At 38.0% G+C, this 25,259-nt stretch overlaps 1 protein-coding gene and 1 long non-coding RNA gene across 2 annotated transcripts in view; one reads left to right on the top strand and one right to left on the bottom strand.

Annotated features, from left to right (window-relative positions):
- LOC103136056 (probable palmitoyltransferase ZDHHC14) overlaps positions 1-24,036 on the bottom strand; it is a 29,535-nt gene extending 5,499 nt beyond the window's left edge. Inside the window, exons 1-7 of the mRNA XM_007549145.2 lie at positions 23,814-24,036; positions 13,883-14,035; positions 9,075-9,212; positions 6,955-7,003; positions 4,260-4,362; positions 3,392-3,501; positions 1,033-1,138 (exon numbers count right to left, since the gene is read on the bottom strand). Coding sequence (XP_007549207.1) covers positions 1,033-1,138; positions 3,392-3,501; positions 4,260-4,362; positions 6,955-7,003; positions 9,075-9,212; positions 13,883-14,035; positions 23,814-24,021 — 867 coding nt within the window. The 5' untranslated portion in view covers positions 24,022-24,036. The remainder of the gene's footprint in view (positions 1-1,032; positions 1,139-3,391; positions 3,502-4,259; positions 4,363-6,954; positions 7,004-9,074; positions 9,213-13,882; positions 14,036-23,813) is intronic.
- LOC107835903 (uncharacterized) lies at positions 9,208-13,046 on the top strand. The gene is made up of 2 exons (XR_001661745.1): positions 9,208-12,910; positions 12,990-13,046. It is a non-coding gene; the product is annotated as an uncharacterized LOC107835903 (long non-coding RNA).
- Positions 24,037-25,259: the final 1,223 nt, after the last annotated feature.

Genomic DNA, 25,259 nt, shown 5'->3' with positions numbered 1-25,259 from the left:
CAAGAAATCAGCTAAAACACCAGGAAAAAAAAGTCATGGCTCCAAACACGTGTGGTTCAACAATAAATTAATTATCTAGCTGTGAACAATACACAGAGTGTGTGTAGCCTTAGAAGTGTTTTCTCATTTTACTGTACTTAGAGTTCTCCAAAACCAGTAACACCTTTATGAAATGTCGTCATGTTCCCCCCACAAACCTCAGTGTGTTGCGTTAGGATTTGTGTCATAGCTCAACACGAAGTAGAGCATCAATTTGAATTGAAAGAATGCATAAATTGTTTTACAAAAAAAATATATCTGAAGTGAGGACATATTTATATTTTATACGTTGCAAAACAACCTTTCACAGCAGTTACAGATGCAAGGTCTAAGCAATTCTAACATGAATATGCTTTGATCTAAACCAAAATCAAAAAACTAGAGGCATTTCCGCCTTTGGTTCAGCTAAACATAATGTGCTCAGAAGCAATAGAACTCTTAAAAACATAGCTTATTTTTAATCGTACCCACGATACGAAGATTGAAATTTTTCAAGTAAGGAACAATTTTATTCTAGTTTTTAGTTTTCAAACATTTTTCTTCAAAAGAATATTCAATCTTTAAAAAAAATTGCTTTGCAAAAAAAAGGAATATTCCTTACACAACTGGTGTCATTCTTTATGGAAATGGTCAAACATATTGTTTGAAAACACCATAGATACACTGCTAAAGTTAGGATTTAATTTTAACGATCTTCACATTTTAAAACTCAATTCTTTGACCAGAAGTAACCAAGAGAGACGGGACTAAAACATCACATGCAGGTTGCAGGTCTGTACAACAGATTAGAAAAGATTTGTCCAATTAAAGTAGTGAGATGGCAAAGGGATCCTGTTTTCACCTCCGCTCCATTTCTGACAAAACTCTGCACATAAACAAGCTGAGCACAAACTGTATAAACATCCACATCAACTGGTGAAACTCAAATCTGTATTTTTCACTTTTATTAAATCTCCCTGAGGAAACAAGAGTGGTCTCAGGTCTGCGTCTTACCATGTGGCTTTGCTGGGACTGGGTGGCACCATACATGGTGATGCCATTGGTCGGTGGTGCCATCTGTGGTGCGTCTGCTTCGATGAAGCCTCGTCTGTCAATGAGACTGCAGAGAAATGTGAGAATAGATGAGCTAAAAGGCTTCATTGACACACAGCAAACAGCATAACAGAGCAACAGCATTCCAAGATTATCTTTATTAAAACCACAACAACGTAACAAGACATTAAAGTCAGATAAACTGTCATAATTCCTTCAAGGTGGAGAGAATTATGACAGGTGAAATGACCCTTGATGTGCCCACACTGTAAATACTTTGATGCATGAAGTTGTGCACAAACTCTATTATTCAAGTCTTGACCAAGAGAGAGGCTGAGAGAGTGCAGACCCCCATATTTCCACCAACAGAGATCCATAAAACCAGAACTTGGTGATAAATCACTGCAGTCCTGCAGTGGGGCAGCGGAGTGAATCATTGTTTCTGTCCCGTCGTTAATGCTGCAGAGCCCTGACGCGGCTGCTTAGACAACAACCTGCTGAACCCTGGTATGCACATGCACACGTGAGCGCTAATGGGCTACGTACAGCGAACGGAGGCCATTTATCAGCCAGACAGAGGTTGATCAGACACAGAGCAATATCTAGCAGACAAGCATGCAGCCAGAGAGGTGTTAAACAGCATAAACGGGATAATCATTTCACACAAGGAAGCCTGGACAGACGGTTTCAGTGGGGCTGAGCTGGCTGCAGGGAAAAATGTGTTTCTCAGAATCAGAAATCAACTAAAGGGAGAACGCAGCAGCAGCCCGAGTTGCATTAAAAGACACATATAAAGGCACTATTCAAGGTGTCAGCAGAGAATGCTACACGGCGATCTGCGCATGAGAACGTGAGAGGCGGTGATGCTTGCTTGGACTTTAGACGAGGGAAGACGTTCCCATAATACTGCTGGATCCAGCTGCACGGCGCCTGTGGCTACAAACACAGACACAGATGCCCAGATGGCAGCCACCTGTGCACTGAGGACTCTCCTCACCACCCACAGGAATCATTACTGGAGATTTATTGCTCGAGACGGCCAGAGCACAGTGCACCCAAATGGCTTATTAGGAAAGTCTCTAAAAGGCTTCGGCAGAACTTCTTACTTTGCATTATGGTGTGGGCATCTATGGATACATTTATATGACAGACATATTACAGAACCACAAGCTCTTGGGCGTTTTTATTAATTTCAGAGCACTTTCAGATTTTCAAGGATTCAGATTTTTGTCACAACCAGTAATCACCACTGTGGTAAATTACCAAAGGGAGCTTTTACATCCCTGTGTACGGTACTGGACTGTTTAGCGTCCAATGCTACTGACTTCCTTCTTCCTTTTAATAGCTACAAATCTTTACCTAATGACCTTGGTAGCTCTACTTTTGTCTTGGATGAACACTACAGGATGCGCTGATGGCAGAATTAACAGATTCTACCATCAGTGCCATCAGCACCACCAAGTGTGTCACTCCTCTCCAACTTTAAGCTGTGCTTTTTCTTTTTGTTTTTATATATCTCAGTTTCGGACATCAAAGCTAATACAAGGTTAAGCAGAACTGAAAAGAAAAAGTTGTAAAATGATTGTCTATGCTCTTTAGGAACATAAAAATGCAGAGAATCAAAACTTTAATTATTTCTTTTACATCTTTTGAGTCTCATTTCTTCATATAAAAAAGGGAACAGCAGCCTGAAAAGACACTCACTTCCAGGTATCTGTTCAGTTAGTGCTCAGAGTAATCGGGGAAAGGCCACCAAGAACCACAGCTTCAAAGAAATGTGAACGGTTGTTCAAACTACTGAAGCTATGAGGATATCAGCGACGCTTAAGGTCACATGGAGAGGAGAACATAGCTGTGACAGATGGCTCGTAAATGACCAGAAAAAGGATGAAATCTAACATGTCTAAAAAGCTTTGATCTGGGATGTGGTTAGAATAGGCCTGAAATTGTTTACGCTCTTCCTGTGTCGTCTTTGCTAAGTTTAGAAAAAGGCTGCCGGGAGGCTCATTTCAAAGAAGTTCCTCACATCAAACAGAGTCTTAACGGACCGTTTCAAAGTTGGCCTCTGGGGAAAACTAAAAATTACAATGAGGGGGAAAAAGGAGTTAATTATTTCAGTAAAAAGAGGGGGAAAAAAAAAATGAAATAAGACCGACAAGGATCTCAAAATCCAGGACATCTCTTTAAATGTCACTTTCACAGTGGGGTTGCGAAATAGATTGGCTCTGTTTATATATGGCGGGTGACAACCATGTATATGCTGAACAAGTAATGTGGGCATCTGGAAATTTGCAAACACACACACACACACTAGTCATACCTTGGTGGCAGGGGTCCACAAAGTGCCACACAGCAGTTGGTGAATATATTACCAGAGCTGTAAGGGTTGTAGTTGTCCTTCCCTCTTTTGGAAGACCACGACCCTTTAATCTGGAAGAGATGACACATTTTAAACAACAAGACATTTAGAGTCTTAGAGATGCACTTGTGTTGATACTGAAAGTGTTGGTGGCACATACAGAGTTCAAGTAAGTGTCCTTGACATTATTAACAACATGCAGTGGCGAGCAGAGTGGACTGCACCAAGCTGCGATAACATTTTCTCTGCTCCGAGTTGAAAAGAATCCAGAGCTCAAGCTGCGTGCACATGTTAGGAGTGAGCACCAACAAACTATATTCCTCGTGGAGCCTATGTTACGGCAAGGTTACCCATGTCAAGTAAATAAACACAAGCTAAGGATACATTCTGAGAAGACTTTTGCATAAAACATGAGTTTTTACGCTTTAAGTAAGTGGTTCCCAAACCTTTCACACTCTGGCACCTACAATAGCAGTGGAACCCTGTTGTAACCAGGGGTTGACACCAGAAACATCATCAATTATTAATATTCCATTTATTCTTTTGGGAGTACTCATTTATTTTTATTTGTTATAAAAGATCTGGGTACATCCAGCCATTTAAAGGTTTTTAATCTGCCAGCATATATAAAAACATAATTCTGGACACAATTCCAAATATCCTACTTTAATTGAGAAAAAAAAGCTTTTATTTTGAGTCCTGTTTATTTCATTTCGATTTAAAATTACTCAATAAAGAAACATAAACCTAAAGAGCAAAACATGTTGATTTGCTCACAAATCGTCTTGAATAAATACTTTTGTAAAACTCATTCAACGTTCATACTCACATCTTCGTTTGTGGTCTGATTGGAGCTGATCAGGTAGGTATGGAAGCCTGAGAGGCCCACTATGGACCAGACAGAGAAAAAACACACCACCACCTCCAGCACAGTGACACCATCAAGGTTAAGGAATCATTTTCAACAACACTACAGACAACAATGTTAAAAGCTCATAGACCGGTACATAACAGACCCATTTAGAGCCAAGATGGACTATAAAAATGCAGCTGTAGCAGAGACTACAGTGACCTACAGCCTGAGGGCCGCCCACTTGCTAACACTTCCCAGTTAGCAGTTCAATTTGGCTCTAGCTGTAGACCACAACTCATTTCATGTGCTCACTTGAGAGCCCACAATACATAAACACTTGGAGAAAATCATTTCACATTAACAGAACTCAATGTCAAAGACCCCTTAGGACATGTACTACATCTTAGGATAGTCTCTGTAAGAGTGTATTTTATTCTAAAAAGACACAAAGATTCAGATTGTACTACTTCATAATTTAGTGTCTCAAAGAAGTGCCTGAGGTGGTTACTCACAGACATGGAGTCTGTACTTTAAAATCGTCCAAAACTCAATTAATCTTTAACCTTGTTTTTTTTCCCCCCACCCATCAATATCAAAAAAAAAAAAAAGTTCTCACTCAAGCACAGAGAAAAGGGATATTTAAATGTTTAAACATGCAGCATAAAGTTAATAGAGAAGCAAAAATAATAGAAATTCGATTTAGAGTAACTGGAAATATATCAGGAAGATGATGAAGGTGTAGACAAAGCTACATATGGCTGCCATAAATGTAGTAGGTACTAAAATGGAAACAAAGTTAAAGAAAGAAAAACATGCATTTTATCCGAGTGAAAATAACAACATACCGTATGTAGCATTCTCCAAAACAGACCTAATATGATCAATTTAATTCAAGATGTTTTAGAATACTGCGACAGACTGGCGACCTGTCCAGGGTGTACCCCGCCTCTCGCCCGTAACGTTAGCTGGAGATAGACACCAGCTCCCCTCCCGACCCCACTGAGGGACAAGGGTGTAAAGAAAATGGATGGATGGATGGATGGATGTTTTAGAACAACAAAATCTATTGCAACTTTTAAAGAAAAATGTTGCTGACTGTCAAGCAAACAGAATATATAGTAATGTGAAGACAGGACTTTGTTTAAAGTCATGATAGATATTTTTAAACTTTGAAGTCTGAATCTAATATTATTTTAGGGGGGAAAAAATCTATTATTGGTTGTTTAACAAACCACCGCTCGGTTTGCCACAAGTCCTCTCCTGATTGGCTGATCAGGTCTTTCGGCTGTCTCCTCCCCTGGAAGGTCCAGATCCTAAGACTCAATCTCCATCAGACACTGCATTTATTTTTGAATAAAGAACTGTGCATGTCTGTCTCTGCATACCATAAAGACACCCAGACTACTGAACCACGCAGAAGTTTTGAAGGAAACAACAGAAGCAGCTTGAACCAAGATTTCCGCATTAGTCAAGCTGCAGATAGCAGAGAGGGAACCACAGCACAAATGTTTCTGTAAATGACACCACAGGCCAATTTCAGGTCATGTAAATCACTCTTCAGTTCTATTCCTGCTATTCTGGTGCTTAAAGCTGATGAAACAAATTATTTTGAAGCCTCGGTCATCTCCCTTTTTAGTTTCCCTTCTTAAATAAATGCAGCGCTTAGACATAAAATGAGACCCGTGGGGGTTCCAGTCCTCGACGCAGTCACCAGGGGGTTTGATTCCCGACCCTCGGACATCTGCTCCGTGTCTTCTCTCTCTCTGCCCATTTCCTGTTAGATCACTGCCAATAAAGACCACCATCATCACAAAAAGAGTCCAGAAAACCCATTTATTCACACTAATAAAAAACTGAAGCTCTATGTTTCATCAGTTTAGAGAATATTCTAGACATTACTTCTCTAATCATAAAACTTCCATTTGACCTGGTAGTTTTGGAGTATAAATAGTTTGGTCTTTCTTAAGGTGGTGTTCTTTTTTTTTTTTTTCAAATTAATTAGTAATGAATACAATCTAATAATAATTCCTTGTTGATTCTTATTTTCTCAGTTGAAGTATAATTATCCTTTGTTGAATTTAAATAAATTCCATTCTGAAAATTAAAAGGAAATCTCCACGTTTCTCTGTAAATATGTCAGATGGTTCGATCAAAGGGTCAACAATTCATGTATCAGACTGATGTTAACTGATTATGACAGATTGTGGGATTGGCCGGGTTTAAAGTCATAATGTAATTTAAGGAAACTTAATTATACAACAGCCATTATGTTTTTTTTCTGTGGAAGCTGCAAAGCCAATTATTTCTGGCATTGGCAAAATGAATTAAAATGTTCAGCGGTATAACTTTGCATACAGTTTGATGTCCATATTCAAACCTGAAAAAAAAAGCTGCTGCAAAACACTGTCAATAATTAAAAATATATCCTATCAGTCATTTTCTTTAGATTCTTTGCAGTTAGTGCAAAATAAAATTCTACTGGTCTTTTTCCATTGGATTAGAATTTTATCTGCTGCTTGGTTTATCTATGAAACTGCAGAAAACCCCTTTTACCCCCCAAAAGTATTAGAATTAGCAGTAATAAGGCAATCATCAGACAACGTCAAAGAAATCCCTCTTATAAAGCAGATATTCATCAGCTCACACTATTCGGAGTTTGGCAAAAGGATATCTTGCAGGACTTTCTTTAAGTGCAGTGAGGAATCCCTTTTGATATGAACCTGTGAACACAGAAAATTACTTTGTTAGACATTTAATGCAGTTGCTTTTCGGGAGCATGTGCAAAAGATCTGGATGCAGTGCTCACTTATAGTATTGTGAAGCAGTAAGTATTTCCCCCCTAAAAGTTTCTTCTATTTTTGAAGAAAAAAAAAAAATCACTCTTGCATGTTTCAGATCAAACATTTTTTGTGAGACAAAAATAACCCGAGTAAACACAAAATTATGCCAGTTAGTCTTTTGCCTCACTTTATTTTAACACATTCTTCTTACTGAACCACACTGAATGGTGCTCAAGCATGAATAATTACTACTTAATTAGATTTAAGTCCAGGCTTTGACTTATAATTGTTTTGTTTTTTTCCAGAGTCATTCAGATGCAAACTTGCTTCGGATCATTGTTCTGCTGCATAATCCTTAAATCTATGAACTGAAGTCTGGACACACTCCAGCAGGATTTTCTGCTAGAGAGCAGGATTTATAGTTCTACACAAGTTGTATGGAGCAGTAAAGCAGACCCAAACCTTCAGACGACCAGCACCAGGGTTTGATTGTCTCCATCACGTTTTTTTTTCTTCTCATATTCTCCATCGTTTTCCAATTTTGATAGTTTTTTTTTGTTGTTGTTAGAACTGACACTGTCAGGTGTTATAAAGGTCACAATACACCTTCATTGTTCCAGTCTTATTTTATTGAAAAACATCTAGATAGCAGGATTCATAGTTCTACACCAAGTTGCCTGAAGCGGGATCTGTCAGTCAGCCCTCCCTCCTGGCAGAGCAAAAGGGGACAGTGGCTGACATTCACACCTTTGTACAGGTAGATAAGATCGCTTTTAGATGCAAGTATCAGCCGATCACCCAAAACTTGAGGAAACAGAGAGCCGATCGATCGATGGTGTAAATAGCAGGCAGGCTCTTGTTCAGTTGCCCGACTGTGGCAGCTGTGTGTGAACTTAAAGGACCTCAAAGGTCTCCTTCCTACTGAATTCCTCTATTTTCTCTTGTCCAAACTTTCTGCTCAGATTTAAGGAAGGTATTCAGAGCACAGAACCTGCTCCAGTAAGAATACACTTCAGAGAAAGACACTAATGAAGTGCTTGATAAAATAGTCTTCCCTATTGCAACATATAATAGTCTATTATCTGTTTTAATATTTCCAGAATATAGAAAAGTTTATTACTGTTCCAAGTTTTCACCTTTTATGCATCATGTCTTGCTGTGTGGTTCGCCGAAGTCCCAAATCTTTTTAAAGGACTTTTAAACTCCTTCCAGTCTGACAGAGGTAATGACTTGGTTTCCCTTGCATTCTTGAATAAATCTGGATTTAGGCAATGCCGTGGCTTTTTGACATATTTTAGCCTACTTCAGCTGAACTCAGCTTTTGACAAAATGAGAGAAAAAAATTACTTAGAACGTGTTTTCCTCTTTATATATCAAACCAGTGTTTACTGCTGTTTGATGATCTGAAAGCCATAAATCTTTCACCTGTGGCAAGAAAAGCAAACAGAGAAAATCTGTAAGGAGGCAAATACTTTAGCTTTACTCTAGCTTTAGGAGACACTTTAAGGTCAATTTTATAAAAACAAACAAACAAACAAACAAACAAACAAACAAAAAAAAACTCCAAAAGTTAAGCGCTATTTAAACATCAACTAATATTCCACTACCCATGAGTTGTGGATAGGTAGGTAGGTAGGTAGGTTTCATCACGACTACATATAACAAATGTAGGACTGAGCTGTGAATCATGGGATCCAGTGGGAGTATGAAAAATACAAATCTATAAGTTCCATTTGCTCTTAAGAAGTTTATTATTATTATTTTTCCCTCTTTTTTTTCCCTCCATCCTCAGATCAGGTTTACACCATAAAGTATGATTCGAAACCACAAAACCAAAAAGGACGACGCACCGAGCCGTCCACCGGCTGCTCCCAGCTGGAAGGCCGGTAACGAGCCAGAACTCTGCAGCTTTTCACACCGCCCACTTACAACCTGCTGGCTTGAAATACACTGAGAGCGCAGTCAGGAGGAGAGTGTGTGTCTGTCTGCACTTTGCCAGTGAGCTACTTACTTAAAATGATGTGTGTGATGACAAAGGCGAAGATGAAGATGGTGAGGAAGGAGAGGGAGAGGATGAACATGTAGAAGAAACGGTAGTTCCTCCTTCCCACACAGTTTCCCACCCAGGGACAGTGGTGGTCAAAACGCTCTGCAAGGACACAGAGAGGGAGATCAGGAAGTTATTGAAGTTACACAATGAAGACACTGAAGTTTGAGCTTTAAAAACAAAAAAGAGAGAAAAAACAAGATTATAGATGATTATATAACCCTTGCTGAGAATTTGTGTAAACCAAAGCCTCACTGCAAATTAAGCTTTACTGAGTGGAGAAAGGGATGCCCCCATCTCGGCAGAGAGATGGACATAAGAAAAGTTTAAGACTGACGAGTTGATCTGAATTTCGGAATAAATCTGAATATTTGTGAAAATAAAAAGAAAAATATATTAAAAAATTACATATGCCAACACTGGATTTTTTTTTTTTTTTTTTAAATCTAGCAAATACAAGCTGACTGGCGAAGCTATCACGGGACAGAAACAATCTGTGAAACAATCAAGACGGTTAATCAAACGCTTTCACAACTAAACAAATGAAGTGGTAGTCTTGGTACGTCAATCTGCGAAAATTTGATCACATGAGAGATAAAAACAAACCAAGTAAAAAGTGTTTCAAAAATATCCCACTGAGCTGAAAAGACGGTTTATGTGGCGTTTCATAGATCAGCAGTGTTTTATTTCATCATTAAGCCAGTTCATTACTCTTATTTCACTGATTTCTCTGAGGGAGAAGTATTTGGTGTTGTTATTTAATCCCCACGAGTAACGCAGCCTAATCTCTGAGTGCAGACTACGTGCCGTGCTCAGCAGTAGCTACTTAACTAATTAATTAGCTCCATTATTAGCTTAGTGAGGTGAAATGACCTGCTTTTGTCTCCGCTGATCAATGCCTGACTGAAACACGTCTGGAGCTGGAGCCTCTGGCCCATGGGAAAGGACAGCTACAACTAGTCGAAGCCAATTGCGACAGTCCGTCAGAATTTTTATGATCAAGTGACCAATGCAACTAGATGAGAAAGTGAAGCTTTTATTGACAGATTCTTCTCCTACTTTCTCTGGAAACCGTAAACATTTTATGTTAACATTATATCATAAAAACCAATGCTGAAACTACTCTGTAGCAATATATGGTTTTAAAAGGGAACTGATGCCTCTAAATGGCGTCATAATAATGCAATATATTCATATTTATTTACCAGAATTCTTTTGATGCATTTATTTTCTGCTTACATAACTACACAAATCCCCCAAAGGGCTTATTGCAGCTATGAATGTCCTCAAACTGAAGCACATCAAAAGAGCAATAAAATTACCATTAAAATCAATTATTCAATTCCAACCCTCTGTTAACTCAGACAAGCAGCAGCATTCATCCAGACTTAAAAACACAGATAGCTGCCAGTTTAAACCACACAGGCAATAGCATGTCATAATTCTGTGCATGCCATAACCTACTTCTATCACACCCAAAGGGATAGAAGAACCTTAATAAAAAGGCAGTGAATCTTCCATGTTATTATCCGGGACAGCCACTGGGGTGAGGATATCCATTTTGGCGTCTTACTTATTTAACAGCATGTTATCCCTCTGGCTTTTACAACACCACAAGCAGAAAAACTTGGAAACACATTCCTTACTTTGTTATCGGAACAAGAAAACTCTTTAATTTTTAGAAGAAATATCATCGCGCTTGTTCTTTACGACAATCATTTAGAGACACACGACCTAAAGCTGATAAAATTTTACAGTTACTACATGTTTAGAAATGAAGGTGTGTAAGTTTTTGGGAAATCTACAATAAAAAAAAAAGCATTCTTAAATTGCAACTTATAAAGAGAAAAACATTTAAAAACATATTCAAGCTGCTGAGTTGGAATATTTACTGCCTTTTTAACTAAAAACGCATTTTACTTTTAAAACAAGTATTTTTACACTTGTACCTGCATCAGTACCATTTCACCCCATATCCCTAATAAACGTTTAGAAGACATGGTAGAGTTGAACTGCAGTTTAAGAAATTGGCCACAAAAACTCAGATCTTTTAACAACAAGTCGGATCTCTCTCTTCTTCTCAACCCAGCGGATGTGCTGTCCAGGATTTCCAAAATGGTCTAAAAATAGTTTTCAGCTTTAGCCCTGAGAAGGCAGCTGCATGTCTGGTTTTTGTTTATATGTGTTATTTGTCTTTGGCTGGCAGAGCTAAGACTTGAAGCTCTGACTTCAGAGATGGCATGTGTTTACTGGGAACAGTTTTCTGCAGGGATTCTGAACTCATGCTTATAAACCCATTAGAGTCAATATAATGTCCATTTAAATTCAGTTCTGCCCAAAGGCCAGCAGATTACAACCTACTGTTGTTTTTTTTTGCTATTTCTGTTATTAATCTTGTCCCTGTCAAACATTTTTAAAAGTTGTAATGCTGATTCTGTTGAGCTTCAGGAAATTTAGTAAATTTACCACCAGAAATTGTGACATTTGTTTTCCCCGGCTTTTACATGGACTGAAAAACGGAAATAATGAACTTTCAGATCACAACAGTTATCTTTTTCATTCATTATCCCAGTTTTCATAAATAAAAAAATATTACACATACACACACCCACACGTTTCCAGTCATTTCTTTTAAATCTGTGTTTATATTCATGTTTTACATTGTATAATTACTTTTTAAAACTAAGGTTAATGATCATCTCAGTTAAGAGAAGACATATTTGAGACCAGCCTGGAATGCTTTCCCTATAAATAGATTAAAAAGTTATTTTCAGAGGTTGTCGTGTCACTCAGCCCAAATAATCTAAATCTAAATCTGTGGCAGACTCTCCTGCTTCGTTTCCCTCCAGCTTCTGCTGAAGGTTTCTTCCTGTTAAAGAGGAGTTTTCCTTTCTGATGTTCGCTGTGAGGAATTGCTGCAAAGTCAGTGACACAATGCAAGAGACACCCCACCACATGCTCACCCAGGAGGAGTGAATGATGCAAATTCAGTGGCTCGATGCAACCAGCACGATTTCCTTAGACAAAAAAGTTTTAACCAATTTAAATAAATTACACTTGACTGCATTGTTAAATAACAAGGAGTGAATATTGGAATACAACTTAAGTTGTATCTGAATCTTTATATAAGTTTGGATTTAACTGACAGTGTGTATATAAATTGTATGTTTTTTTGTGTGCAAGTGTCTTTAGAGGGCATTCCTTGTGAATCAGTGCAATATCTATCATTTATTTCAATTCACAAACTAAAATCTGCAAAGGCATGGCAACCTGTCCAAGATGTGTACCTCGCCTCTCGCCCAATGGCTGCTAGAGATGAGCTCCAGCCCCCCTGGCAACGCTGCAGGGATAAGTGTGTTTAGATAATGGATGTATGGAAACTAAAATTTGTGTTTAAACAAAGCAGCATACAACTGTAACAATGCAGGCCTTTGTCAATGTCATTTCAGAAATCAATTCATCGGTGCAAACCTCCTGCTCTGTCTCATCTTTAAAAAAAACAAAACAAAACCAGAACAGCTGAGTCTCATTAGTTCTTTTTGTTAGACATGAATCATCTGCTTACAAAATTCATAAAATACAACTTTATGTAAGAATATACATTGCCTGTCAGCTGTTCTTCCATCTTCATGAAATCTTCCTTCCTTCCTTCCTTTCTGCCAGTGTGCACAAACTGTCTGATTACCATCTTTTCATCGTTTTCTTTTATAGACTCTTCATCTTTGTCTCAAATGTTGCCCAACTGCTCCAACAGGGAAACAGACAATGAAATACAGAGCTGACTCTAAAGAGTCAGCTCTGTATTTCATTGGTCCGGTATTTCATTGGTCCTGAGGTTATCAGGACCAATGAGGTCCTGATAACCTCATTGGTTATCAGGACCAATGAGGCTCCTGATAACCATTTATTTTAAACATCTTTTGTGTAGTGTTTTATAAAAAAAACAACAAAAACACACACACACACACACACACACAAAACCAGAAGAAAATCTTTACATTTTCTCTTTTTTATGAAGACCATTTTTCCATTCAATGGAGGGATGAACTGAGTATAATTTCAGTAAACAAGTTTTCAATTGATGCCCTTTTCTCAGCAGGTCTGCATCACATTTCAGATATTTAGCTCGACTTGTGTTATCAGTAACAAACACAATCTTTCCAAAATCAATGTGAAGTCACAGTGGTCTCAGCCAACATACAGTACTCCCCGAAGACATAAAATATTTCACCCATCAGATCTGTGATTTTGTGTTTTTTTTGGTAAACTTAGCAAAATTATCCAATCAAAAACTGCTGAATATCAAATAAAGATAACCTTCGTCAACACAAAATGTTTCCAAATGATTTTATTTAGAGAAAAAGCTAACTAAATCAACCAGACACCACATAGAAACAAATTGCCCACTAAAACTACTGAATACTTCCAATAAATTTCTAACAGGAGTTGTTGAATATGAAAGACAAACTAAAGAGCAAGAGAATATTTTTTACTGCATGCCTTCATTTACATGTAAAAAAAAAATAAAAATGAAATTTTGTGTTTTTATACATTTGTTTGGTTTCTTTCCACATTTATTTATTTATTTTTTAAAAAAGAACCTTTCACTGAACTTTTATGTTTAATGTTTATGGTCCAAGTGGAGAAGATTAATTTCCTGACTTTTCTTCGGAAGTGTGATACAAATCGCACTTCTGGAGAACATGCACTTAGATGCTAAAAGCATGCAGGACTCAAACTTCCAGTTAAAACTTAGAAAACGCCAAACTCACCCACACAATTGTCGCAGAGGCTGCAGTGGGAGGCACGTGGTGGTCTGAAGATTTTGCATGTGAAGCAATACTTCAACTTGACTGTCTGGCCGTTGATGACGACCTCTTTGGTCCTGGGAGGAGGCCTGTAGCCTTTGGTGCCGTTGGCCACATCTGGGCAAGAGAAAAGAAAGAGGGAACCAAAGAAAGGCATGAGAATCCATGCAGAGCTCGGTGCATGAGGCTTTAATGTGTGCATGAATATTTTTGTGGGACACAAGTAACACCTAATTTTCTACAGTCCCTAAGATGTAGAGGTGTGATACTGATTGACAGATCAACAGTAATTTCCCTGACGAGTGGGCTTTTGAAAGAACCAAAAGAGACTGGAAACATCACATCTCAAAGCTGGGATGGAGACCCAGTGGGGACTCCTGGAAGTGCTGGGGGGGGTCTCTGTTCAGACTGTTTGGATGCATGACTTCGCCATTAAAGCTGATTTTTTTTTTTTTTTTTTACTGAGGAAAATGTACCAATTCTTTGACTCTGTTTTAAACCTATAATGCTGGTTCAGGTAATACTAGCATCAGCTAGAAATATAATAACTGAAACATCACTCTATAACCCCCTAAGAAGCTGCTTTAAATGAGTTTAAGACTAAGTAAGCAGTGGTGAGAGACGAAACGGCAAGGATGAAGCGATGATAGTAATTTTTTATGAGATAAAAACTAGAGCATGTATCCTACCACTGCTGTGCCTCCTCAGAGAACTCTTACACCGAGAAAGAAGGAAATAGTGTGTGTAGGAAGATAATTTTGAGATCCCGGTGAAGCCTGTGTCTTTAGAGTAGAATGTGTGCATGTGTGTGTGTGTGTGTGTGTGTGCGTGTATTAGTGGGGGGGATAGGGACTGCAAAGCTTATGTGGGTGTTTGACATTTCTAAAAGAGAGCATTGGAAATGCAGCTTCTATTGAATGTGCCCCTATTGTGAGGAATGCCTACAGCACGCTCTCTTCTCTCCTCCGCTCCGATCGCCTGCCCTCGGGACATTCAGAGGGACAATAATGACAAAGTTGAGAGCAATTTGGAGGACGATCTGCTTTCACAGCTCTTGCCAGGCGATGACCATGTTTGGGTTATTATATCAATGTAAAACCAAACCAAAAACCAATTTCTTTCAGAAATATAAATGTCCCTTGAAGTCGTCCACACTTTGTCCTGTTGCAACTGCGAACCTCAATACAATTTTATGGACTATTAGACCAACACAAAGTGATCTATAAATTCTTGAATGAATTTTGAATACAAGTTTCACTTTCTGAAAGGAGCAGCAAAAAAAAAAAAATTAAACTTTTTATGATATTAACATTTTTATTTGACTGTACGAATATATACACTGGAAACAAAGCCATCAGTTTTTACATCTTAAGCAGGCAAATGACCATAACAGGTAATTCATGCACAGTGCTGCGTGTGCTCCAATTTCGTTTTTGAATTTGAAAAGGAAATATTTAACATGCACAATGGGATTTTGAGTGATGTGAATCCAGGACCAGGAAACAGGGAGAAAACATCACTTGAAGGTAGAATTAATGAGGGTTTTATATTAATTATTCAAGTTGAAATTATTAAGATTTTTTTGGTAATAAGTGTTTTACAAATGAGTAGAACATTGTAGTTTCATACACGTGCTGATAAGGAGGCAAACAAAAGATAAAATTGCACACCACCACCTGATAACCTAATGGAATAAATACTCTGCATACAATACAGCTTAAAAGATCAAGTTTTATCATTTCTGCAAATCTACAGCATGAACCTTACTGTTGTACTCCTTGGGCAGACTGTCCACATGCAGTGAAATAGTGTGAAAGCAGGGGTGTCAAAGTAGCTTTTCTCCTGATCAAAGCCATTTTGTACACTTAGCTGTCTGGGCAGCCATAGTTTAGCCTTACATCAGTGCCTAGAGGGAGATTCCCTAGAGAGACAGGCCAGGTCTAAGAGCTTGAAGCTAAAAAGGCAAGGCCAAGTTACAATGGAGAGTGATGTAACAGCACTTATATATGCATGCTCATGGCATACCCACTCATAAGCACAATCATCATTACAGGGTCACATCTCATAGGATTCGGATGCAATCTCATAAACAAGACAACTTAAGTGTTCATTATTATTTGGTAATTTAACAGCCTAGCTCAATTCCTGCCGTTTTAAAAAGACCAAGTTCACCACACACCCTCTACGTAGCCTCAACATGAAACTACTGTCTTCTGTCTCACCTTACTCCTCACACTGTCAAGGAATGTTGCTCCAGTGGCATTGACAGTAATGGTATAATTAACAACGGCTTTAGCTAATTAAATTACAACAATCATGTTAAGACCTTATGCAACATTGAAGGCTGGACTTTGACCGAGCGACAGAAATACTTTTCTTTTTATTTTCATACACTGTAATGTAAATAAATAGTACCAAGGACTTCATAGTAACTACAACTCCACTTTCCATAGTCACCTTCACTATTTTGTTATGTTGCTGAATACAAGGGACCTGCAAAAATGTAAGATTAAAACAATAAAAGTTAAGCCATCTATTCTCAAGTTTATCATTATTTTGAGACTCACAGCTGGATCTAAATATCTAAACTTAGTCGCACAGGGTTGCTGCAGGTATGTATGTTGCCCATTGGTCTCATTGTGATTCCACAAAATGCCTAAAATCCTACCTGCCTATGTTAATTAACTCTAACTCTAATATTTCCCCTTGCACTGACGAAAGGTGTTTCTCATTCAGCTGGAGGTGTCGACTAATAATAAAAACTGAGCAGGTTAGAAAAAAAAGATCAAGTTTTGCTGAACAGTTGCAACAGTGCAAAGCTTGTGGGATGCCATTTTATTTAATCGTTTTTCCATGAGGATTCCTGATTACTGTTTGCTGAGCTAATTAGATTTTTCTGTGCTTCCGCTGATGTGCCCACACTGCATACAAAAAAGGTAGCATTTATAAAAGCTCCTGAAAAAGCTCAACTGAGCATTGTTTTCAGAGGTGATTATTTATTAAGGCTTATGGTTTTTTTTTTTTTTTTTTTTTTTTTTACAGATTTTCAATGTAGTAAATCATCAACTAATTGCTCTCTGAACCAGCCATCTTGTTGCGTACAGTTTATACTTTAAACCCAATTTACCATATAAATATATAAGGCACCTTAAAGCACATGTTAGTATGAGATGGGATAAAGATATACACACGTCTCATTATATTGGGGGACAGAATGAAAAGAAAGACGGCATAAATAAATCCAGCATCCGTGAGAGCCTTCTGTCCAGAATACAGAGTCAGGATTGTCGTCCTCTGGTCCACAAGGTCTCAAGGGAGAAATGTCTCAATTGAGACCTCGGTTCAGTCATTAGACCAGAGGGAAGGGGCATTTTGTTCTGAAAAGGATGCCACTGAAGGCGGCTTCATGCTGAACATCTATCTGGATAAAAGAATGAAAAGCTTAAAGTCTCGGTTAATATATATGATGTTTACTGCAGGTATACTTTGTGTTTCAGCTTAAATAAATATTAGATGCGTCTTGCTCGAAGATAAAACGGCTGATTTAGAGAATATTTGCTGATAAGCATCTCCTCTCAGTCCAGACCAGTTCAATTTTTTCTAACAAGTTTTTACTTAAACAGCTCTACAGTGACAGCTCTGTTCTTATGCTTCCCCCAGCAGCAGCTCCGTCACAAACAATATTCATTTTTCAGTCCATCTTTTTCATGTTCCCGTCACTGCAAATCCAACAACACAGAAGAGAAGGAGTGAAAAAGAAAACAGCCATTTCTTACTCATGCGCTTTCAAGACTGTAGAACGGATGATAAAGAGTGTCAGCAGTCCTTTAAAATTAAAGGATTATTGATGTACCGGTGTCTATGCAAAATAATATTGTGTCTGATGATGAAACTTCATCTCAGACAAGAAATCGCAAATGAGCCTTTGAAATAAAAGCGGCATTTTTCTCAATGAGAATAAAACACTCCAAGTACTACAAAATGCTCAGCGTTGCGTTTCTTTCAAAAATGCTTATAATAGAAGTCAAGTACTTAAAGCCTCGTCTTCCATCCCACAACAGCATTGCACTGCAGAGTGGCCCTGTGCCACCAAGAGGCTTCAACAACCCTGAGAATGGAACTCAACTTTTAGTGGAGCAGGCTTGAATTCACAACTTTGATTTATGATAAAATTTCCTTCCATAAAAATTCAGTCCGAGTTTACAACTAAGATGAAAAGGTTTTGCACAAAGAAAATGCAGAAAAGCATCATTTCTTTATATTCATGGCAATTAATCAGACATTACTTTTAGCAGCTGAAGAAGCTCTAGTCTTCTATATTCACATTTTAAAGTTATAAGTTAGCCACTAGCTGTTAAAGGAAACTGAGGAGGACATTGCTATTTGACATTATAAAGTAAAGGGATCACAGTGGTGGTGGAAAGATCAACATTAATTATTAATCGTGATTGGACGGGCATTAAACAGGTCAGACCGGTGCTCAATAAAACGCCACGTAAATCCCCATATGCTCAGTTACCGAGAGGCTCCTGTGATCTCATCATAAAGTCAATCATTTATTCTGACTGGAATATTTTACCAATTTATCACACAAGGCTCAAAAGAACAGGATACAATCAGGTGCCTCACCAAAATAAACTTTGACATCAATAAAATTTGTGATCAACACATATTCATTATATGGCAATTCAACTTGCCATATAACTCAAATCAACTCAATGTTGGCTATTATATTTTACCAACCCAATGAAATGGTTGCAACATGTCTGTAACAAAAATCCTCTTCATTATTGGACCAATGTAATATTTATTAGATGCAAGTCATGATATTAAAAATGAACACACTTGAAATACATCACTCTGTATGTATTAAATAACTGAATCGATATTTTCTTGATATTTTACGTCATTGAAATTTCCTTATAAGTAAAATTCTTGAAAAAATACATGACATTTAGTTCTTACACACACAGATGACTCAAAGTCAACCACTTTAACACATCTGTGCTGTGGTCTCAAAAATCCAGCCAGAGCAAATTCAAGATTTAGATCTACAAGGTTTTTAAATCCAACAAGCTTCTTTACAGACTCACTGCAACAGAAAAAAAACAAACTGCATCTAATACCATAAAACTGTCTCTGCTCTCTGAAAAAGAGAGCAGAGAGGATATGGATTCAGTATGGATTCAAATATGGCATCTGAAATAGTTTTCCTACAAGAAAATGAAGCAAAACAAAAGACAAGTTTTAACAGGAAAATGATTTTTTAAATTCGAAATGTTAAAATCTTAGCTTGTTCCACCTGCAAATCAAATCCCACGTGTCAAGATCTATTTCCTCCAATGGCAACAGAAAAAAAAAAACTGTATTTGTGCTGGAAAATCAAAGGGAGGCTCTGACCATTTCAGAGTAAAGAAAGAAACAAGCAGTCTGATCCATTCCTTCTCTCTGATTGCTGCTTCAGAGAGGATTTTGAATCTGGCATATGGAAGTTGAAATCACGCCAGCCTGTCTCGCTCCGACACATCGAGCCAGACATGCATGGGCATCAAATGCAGTAGGGCAAGGGGAAACTCGGCATGTTTTTTTTAAACAAATATTAAACAATATTGGCCACATTTTTTCTTGTGATCCTTAATTGCTCTGCACAATTTTTTTTTTCTATTGCATTCAGTTCAGTGGCAGGACGGAATAGTAAGACATGATGAATATATACTTAATTATCCACTCTAACATGAAGCTGAGTGTTTGGCAGTCAGCAGAGATAAAGTTTCCCTTCTGGGATATGGAATGTGAGAGACCTGAATGTCCCTGTACTGTTCACAGATTAGGCTCAACACTGCTTAGTCAACAGATCGATGAGATGTGTGCTGAACCTGAGCGCTGAACCTGAGCCTTGTGGCATTTTGTTTTGAAAACATTGTCATCTACTTACAGGGCAGGTCTACTCCACAATGACAGGAGGGTTACGGAGAACAAAATCTGCTCAATGCAGCGCAAAGACTAGCCGATAAGAACGGGAATCTGATTTTAAGATTAAAGATACAAATGCATCAACATCCACACCGCCTACGTAGAATTACAATTTATACTAATACACATGGCCAAAACTGCTTTTGTTCTGCAGATCCTCAACATTCAAGGTGTATTTGGACCCATTTTAAAGAAACCTGACCATGAATCCACACCGTTACATCCAAAGCAGCATGCAGACACCTGATGTTAAGAGAAGATAGTAGGAATTGAGGGAGTTTATGGGCTACCGAAAGGCTAGGGGTGTGGTTAGAAATGTGAAACTAGTGCAAATGCGTTTAAATGCTAGATAATGGTTTTCATCTGGAAATACTTAGAATTTTATGTGCAAAATTAACATGTGGCTCATCGAGCAGGCATGTTCTCATGGCAGCACAATTCAACAGGCAAATACCAGCATGCTAACAAAAACAATTTAACACCAGTAGACAAAGATGGTTAGGGGTTTTTTCAAAGTTCTGAGGAAAAATTAAAAGCTAATGGATGTCCACAATTAAGAAGAAGTTGGAATCACAATTATTTTTTATTAACGTAACACTGAGAAGCATGGTTGAGAACAAAGATGGTTGAAGAATGGAAAGTGAATTCATATCATAGTGTAAAAATATGTTGTGGCTCTACTTTAAGCACCAAAGCAAATCATTAACACACGCTTGTAGCAGCCAAACACATTTTTATAGAAATCTTAGAAATGAAAACTACTTTGCTAAAAAGCAAGACAAGATATTTGGGGGAAAAATAAATAAATATTTGACAGGTCTTGTTTAATTTCAGTTGCAGACAACAATACTCAAAGGAAAAGTAAAAATACTCAACAACCAAAGGCTTTCAGATTTAAGTCAGAATATTTTAATTCCTTTGTTATTTAAAAAAAATAAATAAAATAAATTTCACCATAAAATGGTACTTCTGCACTTTAATGTCTCTGCCGCTGCTACAGGTTTTCGGTACTCTAACTTTCCTCCAAAGGCTTTTAAGTCTCCTAATGAGATTAATTAAGCTAGGCCAGAGTTTGTTTAATGAGGCCCTAATGGCCTTAAGCACAGAAGAGGATGATGGCTGAGAAAAGTTTCACATTCCAAGCAAAGCTATACAATTACACAGAACACTTTAAGTCAGCTAAACTAGTGAGCTAAGCTGTGATAATCCATTTAGCTACTGGGCAGCAGGGCACCTACCGATCCTTGAGTGTTGGTCACTAAACCAGCACTGATGTTTGAAACATGACATCCCTGGTAAAGTCAGAGAAGCAGAAAATGTAAAGGAAAAACAGGAGAGAAAAAAAACGCACTGGGAGTCACCGATACTGAATATATGTTTTTGCAACGATGACAGTCACTAACGTCTTACAAAGAATTTTAGCAAACCACAATAAATCCTAGAAATGAAGTCAACGGGCAGATGGATTCTTGCTTGTACTGACAACAAATGTTGACCCTCTTGTTAACTTACTGTGAAGGAATTTTCCCGCAGCTAATCATTAAAAGGATATTTACTATCTTTAACAGCCAAGAGACTAACCTCTAAGGATGACATCCCTTTGTGCTTTACACACTGTCCTTTATCTGGCCCTCAAATCTTCCTGACATCACCTCAAGCCAAGGCAACATCCATTTGAGATGAGCCATCATTATTATCATCTGCTTCTGTCCATTTATAAAGCAGTACATTTAGCACTGTGATTTTTTATTGTGTGTGACTAGTAGGAAAATAAATTGTTTCCTGATCTGGTCACTGCTTTGTCTTTTCCTGCAACATTTCATAAGATTGATCTCTAGATCATCCAATCCTTCTTACATGGTTTAGTTCAATGGCCAAGGAAAAAGGTTGAATTTGTGCCTGGTTAACCATTCTGAGTAAATTCGGTCATTTGTTATGGATCATTAACCTGTGGTAAGACCCGGTGACGACCCAATGGCAGCGTTTGTTCTTCTTTAAAACCTTGAGCTATTTCAGATAGTCTGATGTCATGCAGTCCAAAGTTAGGAACCGGTCCATCAAAGAAGTTTCCAACTACTCATTCTTTGTTTCTCGTCACACCCACCTGGAGTGTTTGTGGAAAATCTGCAGTCTCAGCTCAAGTCCCAGTGATCTTTATCAAACTCATCATTTTCATATTTGTGATGATTGAACAGAAAAGGATTTTTGTTTTCCTTGTATCACTCCCACACAACTGGCACGTACACACTGTCTAATGGTTGTTATGGACACTTGGTGACCCCCAAGATGCTGTTCTTTGCTTCAGTTCTCCCATAATGAGCTATGAAGATTTTTATTACCCCTTTTCCCTTCCTGCTTACTGTGCAAGGTGGTAAAGTAAATACATGCCCTCATGCGATCTAGTTTCCTGTGACTAAGTGATGGGCCTCCATGTCATGTCACCCTTCTAGGACAAGAGGACAGAACGATGTTCTTAGAAATTAAGCTCAACTTCAGGAACAATCCTACAGCTGAACACATTTTAAAGGGATTAATAATTGCACAAGGAAGATTATTCCATGTTATGAATTGTTTCCTAATATGGGATTTGTTTTCCAGACTGAACAAATTTACTAAAATTAAGTATTGAATTTTTCTGAAAATCCTCTTAACTTCTGTTAATTCAGTTAGTTCAACATTAGTGCTTCCTAATTCACCAATAGTTTTACTTGTGCCAACATATATTAGATAAGGTATTTATCAAATGACAATTTATGACCACGTAATCCATCAGAAAGGGGTATTTGGAGAAGCTTTTTTTTTAAATAAAAAGATCGGAGGCCATTTGTGCAGAGCAGTTCAGTGCAGTACCAATAATTCATCCCAGCAAAGACAAAGAGAACCTTTAAAGTCAATTGAAGCCCCTATTTCTTTGGCTGTGCAGATTTACTAAAGACACCTCCTCCTGTTAATGTGTCAGGGAGGCAGTAAACACCCACACAAAAGCTGAATCCAGCTACGCATGGAACATTTTCTCAGATAGGGGAGATGAGACGGATGGGAGCTGTGTAAACAGGACATGCACAAAAGAACATACAAAGGAGAATCACTAAAGGATCCCACATCCTTCATCTGATGCCGAACAGTCGACACACAGTCACACGGTTGCAAACTGTTTGTTTTCGCATACACCTTTCATACAGACCACCTGGGGGACATTCCTCCTGCTTCAGTAAACGTCCTTACTCACCAGGGTTCTCCCTGTTTCCCTGCAATCCTTGGTTTTGTTTTTATGTAGCAGTCACAGAGAGAGCGTCGCACTTTCTACACACAGCCTCCTCCGTGGAAAACAATGTTACAGTTTCCATCCAAGAGTCATTAGCCGTTTGCTAGTCTTGTTTTTCTAGGAGATTTTTGGTGAGGAACCGTACAAATGTACATAATTTCTCATCACGTCTGACGAATGTTCCTCAAAAAAAAAAAAAATTAGTGTCTCCTGCTGCAAGATGGTGGAAGCAGAATAGTTTAATGGAAATATCAACATTGCTGTCCGAGCCCATTTCGGTATAAAACACGGCAACTAGCTTCTGACCAGTCACGCAACACTTTGCACAGAGAGCAAAGTGTTGCTCTCTGGTTCAAACTCTACTCTCAGGAGTAGAGTTTGGTAGGCGGATGCTTCTCTTGGAACAAAATGACACAATTTTCATCACGCGTTTACATTGAGAGCTTATTTCAGCACTTTGGAGTAAGTATGTTGGACCTCAATACATTTGTGGCACTATATACTGGCACAAAAGCAATAAAAAAAAACATAAGGAGAGAAACCCCAAAATGCAGATTTTAAAATAGACTTTGTTCTTCTATATATTATATATATATATATATATATATATATATATATATATATATATATATATAAGATGGAAATGAAATCTCTTACCTATTTGTCTCTCCAAATCCGCTGCCTCGTCAGGGGTGGCCCTAGGCAGGACGCCGGGGTCACTGAAGCTGGTTCTCAATAGAGTCCCCAGTACAAACAAAAACAGAGCTCCTCCTAGGACTGGAATGATGGGGGTCAGCTGCTGTGCCAGGAACGGACAACTGGTGAAATAAAAGCAGATGATGAAGAAAGAGCAGCAACAAAGCATAAGCAGAATTCTGATAGACTAAAAGAAAAGCTAAAAGTTGAAGTTTTATGTTCCAGCACATCAAAACTTCATGTACCCCCATTTCAACATTAGCACAAAAGACAACACTTGGAAATCACTGAGGAAGGTATTTAGGTTAAGGAAAGTAACATTCTTGCTCAACAACTAAAGGAAAATAACTACAAAACTGAGTGGTTATTATATATATATATATAAACAGTACAAGGAAACATGGACAAACTGTTGAATTTTGATTTATTTTTCCTGTACTTTCACAATTATGTTCCACCCTATGTTCATCCATCACATAAAAGACCTCCCATAACACAGAAAAGTTAAAAAGTTATGACTTTTTTTTAAATACACTGCAGCTGGTTAGGGCACAAATCACATTAAGTACCACAGGGATGGGCCTAGGTTTACAAGTTTCTGGTATTTTATTAAACTGATGCTGTCTTTTTCCCATGATGCATTACAGGTTTCTAATGGATACAACACAAATATATCACATATTTTTCTCAAAAACATTGAACATTTATTCTGATGAAACTGGCAAAAGAATATTTAGGTTTCCTGTGCTGACTGCTAATGATTGCTAAAGACAGGCGTCAACACCCTCCACCTAAGGAACGAACTGTCCCAATACTGGTTCATCAAGTTCTGCAGAGATTAATTACTAAGTGGACCATCTAAACTTGCAGCATACCGTACAGCCACAACGCAAACATGCAACCACACTGAATACAAAAGTATTGCAACACTTAACCTGTTTTCCAAGCCAGTTAAATATGGAAGAGAATGAATCATTTATGAATCACACCTAAATGTGAAGCTGGTCAGCAAAATGTGTTTAGAGAAGTTAAAAAAATAAAAATAAAAAAATAAAATAAAAAAACTGAAAATATAATCCTAACATCTCTATGAACATTGACCTGTAGAAACCTGAGTGGAAAGAGGCAATCCAGCTGCTCTCTACAAATTAAGTGACATTGAACTAAGAGGAAAAAAATGTCTGGGACATCAGCAGGGGGAAGCAGGCAGGGCAACACAGTTCAGCAAAAACATTGTTTTAAGTTTAAAAAAAGAAATGGCCATTTTTTTGTGTCATTTCTAAGCTATTGGTTGCATTTGCTCAAACAGCCTCCACATCTGATTTGGTGGTTTGGCATCATGGTTTTTTTTTAAATCAAGATACTGAAACCAGACATTGCTCCCTATTTTGAGATGTACGAGTGCCT

The sequence above is a fragment of the Poecilia formosa genome, unplaced genomic scaffold (genome assembly GCF_000485575.1).
Source record: "Poecilia formosa unplaced genomic scaffold, Poecilia_formosa-5.1.2 Scaffold30, whole genome shotgun sequence".
Taxonomy (NCBI): Eukaryota; Metazoa; Chordata; class Actinopteri; order Cyprinodontiformes; family Poeciliidae; genus Poecilia; species Poecilia formosa.
The sequence above is the reverse complement of the archived record's forward strand: the minus strand, read 5'-3'. Positions and strand labels throughout refer to the sequence as shown.